The 2,833-nt window shown below is 63.4% G+C and overlaps 1 protein-coding gene across 1 annotated transcript in view; it reads right to left on the bottom strand.

Annotated features, from left to right (window-relative positions):
• The window catches only part of LOC102477414 (uncharacterized), a 16,127-nt gene that overhangs the window by 3,890 nt on the left and 9,404 nt on the right, over window positions 1-2,833 (bottom strand). Inside the window, exons 3-5 of the mRNA XM_014587449.2 lie at window positions 2,467-2,826; window positions 2,290-2,400; window positions 11-219 (exon numbers count right to left, since the gene is read on the bottom strand). Coding sequence (XP_014442935.1) covers window positions 11-219; window positions 2,290-2,400; window positions 2,467-2,826 — 680 coding nt within the window. The remainder of the gene's footprint in view (window positions 1-10; window positions 220-2,289; window positions 2,401-2,466; window positions 2,827-2,833) is intronic.

The following is a 2,833-nucleotide window of genomic DNA, read 5'->3' as shown; positions in this document are numbered from 1 at the left end:
CGCCCCCCCCCCCCGCCGGCACCCGCACTGCCGCCCATGTCTGGTAGGTGCCGTCCCCACTGGGGCGCGTCTCCACGTGCTCGGTTTCCAGAGCCAGCTCCTGCCCGCCCAGCCACCAGCTCAGCGAGATGGCCCGGGGGTAGAAGCCCAGGGCCCAGCACTTCAGTGTGACTTCGCCGTCAGGGGCCTGGTGCTTTGTCACCTGCACTGTGGGAGGCTCTGCAGGGGGGCGGGGAGGAGGCAGGTGAGCTGCAGCTGTCCCCACTTGGGCCTCTGCCATCGGGTGGAGGCCAGGAAGTGGGGACGGGTCCCTCTCCAGGGGAGGCACTCAGGCACTGCGAGGCACAGACAGCCCAAGCCAACAGCCCCATGGGGCTCTGACCTGTGCATTCGTGGAGGTGTGACCTCCCAGCCCAGCCACCAGGAGGATCCCTGGTTCTGTGAAGGCGTGTTCCCCCTGCTTCCCATCGAGACCCTAGGCTTTCCCAGAGACCTCATGCCCCTCCTTGACTCCCTGCACACAGCAGGGCCTGGTCCCAGCTGGTGGATGGAGGTGCCCTCTTGGGGGGTGGAGCCCGGGGCAGGCCTGTCCAGCTGTGTGACTCGATGGAGGCGCCCTGTCCCCCCAGCTGAAGCAGGGAGCAGGTAAGGTGCTGGAGGTCACAGAGCCGAGCCCTGGAGCTGGGGCCAGGATCCAGAGGGCCAAGCTCAGGGCCAAGTTCAGACCTGGCCCCAGGAGCGCCTTCTCCGCTGCCTCAGTCCAGTCGTGTGGGCATCCTCATGGTGCCACCAGGGAGCTAAGCTCGCCCCAGCCTTGGGGAGCGCCCTCCGCCCTCAGCACCCCACACCCCTTTCCCCAGGGTCTGGCCCAGCTCTGCGTCTGGTTGTTGGCATGCTGTCTGGGTTTGGAGCTTAAGAAGCGCGTGCTGAGGGCTGGCAGTTAAAGGTGCTGGATCCCACAGGGCCCACGCCATGGCAGTTGGAGTCCTGGACCTGGCAGCTTCCAGCTCACTTTCTCTTTCTCTCTCTCTGGCTCCCTCTGGCCAAATTAAAAAATAATAACAGATGGAAATAAATAAATAGATTAAAAAAAAAAAAGCAGCACCTACTGAATGTGCCGGGGGCCCAGGAGTGTGTTTAGGGCAGGGAGATGGGGGCGAAAGGCCTCTGTCTCTCCGAAGACAGCAGCCTGGGGGCTGGTGTGGTGAGGGATGTTATCATTTTTAAGAATAACTTTCCCCTTATTTGTGGCAGAGCATGTACATGGGTATGAGAGAGAGGGGGAGAGAGAGGGGGAGAGAGAGGGAGAGAGAGAGGGAGAGAGGGGGAGAGAGAGGCAGAGAGGAGAGAGAGGGAGAGAGAGGGGGGAGAGAGAGAGGGAGAGAGGGAGAGAGGGGGAGAGAGAGAGGGAGAGAGGAGGCATGTGCACCCTTCCTGGGGCAGTTCCTGTCCTCCAGCCTTTGAACTCTGGACACCTGCGTGCGCCTGGCAGGTCTCAGGCTGATCAGGCTGGGGGATTTGAACTGCAGTTGCCATGCGGGATCCAGCTGCTCTTGAGAAGGGAATTGAGGCTGTACCACGAAGCTGGCCAAGAAAGCTATCTTAGGAGTCGGTCTCCGGAGGAGCAGAGCCACCCCCGTTAACTCTGGAAAGGAACTATGGGCCCACGAGTTTCTTCCTTTTCTTTAGCCTCCTGGTGGGACTGCAGGCACAGGCTGGGCTTTTTTTTTTTTTTTTTTTTTTTTTAGGGCAGAGGTCTTGGGGTGGCGGGCTGGCAGGTGGTATGGTGGTTAAGGTGCTGGACTCCCACATGGACGACAGTGGTTTGAGTCCTGGACCTGGAGGCTTGTGTTCTCACTTCCTCTGTCTTTCTCTGGCCAAACTAAATAATAATAATAATAATAATAAAGCTGAGCTGTCCTGCCTCGCTGCTCCATGCTGTTGGATTACAGGTGTGGTCACTGCAGGGCAGGGATTGAACCCAGGCCTCCTGTGGTCCTGGCCTGCCGGACAGCGTCTTAGCATGCCCCACTTCAGAGGGCCTGGTCACCCAGTGGAACAGCAGAAGGGAGTGAGACCTGGAGCCGGGGGCTTCTCGCCCTGCGCTCCTCACCTGGCAGCGAGCAGGGCGGAGGCCCGAGCGTCCAGGGCCAGGCTTCCCTCCCACCCCACGCGAGAGGCCGCTTCGGCCTGGTCGGCTCTCTGCGCCCCAGAGGGCTGGCCGAGGTGGGGGCACCGCTGCATGCTGCGTGTCGGGGAGGCGGGGACCGCCGAGCTGCGCCAGCTCACCTGTGCGGGCCAGGCTGCGGCCGCCCAGCTCCAGGTACCTGCGCAGCGACGCCAGGCAGAGGCCCTGCAGGTAGGCCTTGTCGTACTCCGCGTAGCAGACCCGCAGAGACGCTCGGGAAGGCGCCCGATGGGTTTAAGATGGCCCCGGGGCACCGGGGAGCTGGCCACCGGGCCCACAGCCTGCCGGCTCTCCGCTCCGCCCCGGCTCCACGTGCAGGTCACTGGGATCAGGACCCAGCAGGGCCTGAACGCCCGAGATGAGGAGGGGAGCCAGAGCGGGTCCTCCCGGCCCCTCCCGCCCTGACTGTCCATCTGGCTCATCGGCCTCCCTCCGGCCCTGCAGAGGAGCTGAGGGGCGGGGAGCCCCCTCTGCCCTTCCGGGGCCCAGCTTCTGCAGAGACTTCACGGCTGGCCTCAGGCGTTCTGCAGCCCCTGGGGCTTGGCTGTGGCAGGACACTGGGAAGGGGCTGGGATCCCGGGTTGCGAGCCCTGAAAGGCCCAGCCGAGCAGCCTCTGTTTCCCGGAAGGGGAGGCCGGCTGGGGC

The sequence above is a fragment of the Tupaia chinensis genome, unplaced genomic scaffold (assembly GCF_000334495.1).
Source record: "Tupaia chinensis unplaced genomic scaffold, TupChi_1.0 Scaffold000214_1, whole genome shotgun sequence".
In the NCBI taxonomy this organism is placed as follows: domain Eukaryota; kingdom Metazoa; phylum Chordata; class Mammalia; order Scandentia; family Tupaiidae; genus Tupaia; species Tupaia belangeri.
The sequence above is the reverse complement of the archived record's forward strand: the minus strand, read 5'-3'. Positions and strand labels throughout refer to the sequence as shown.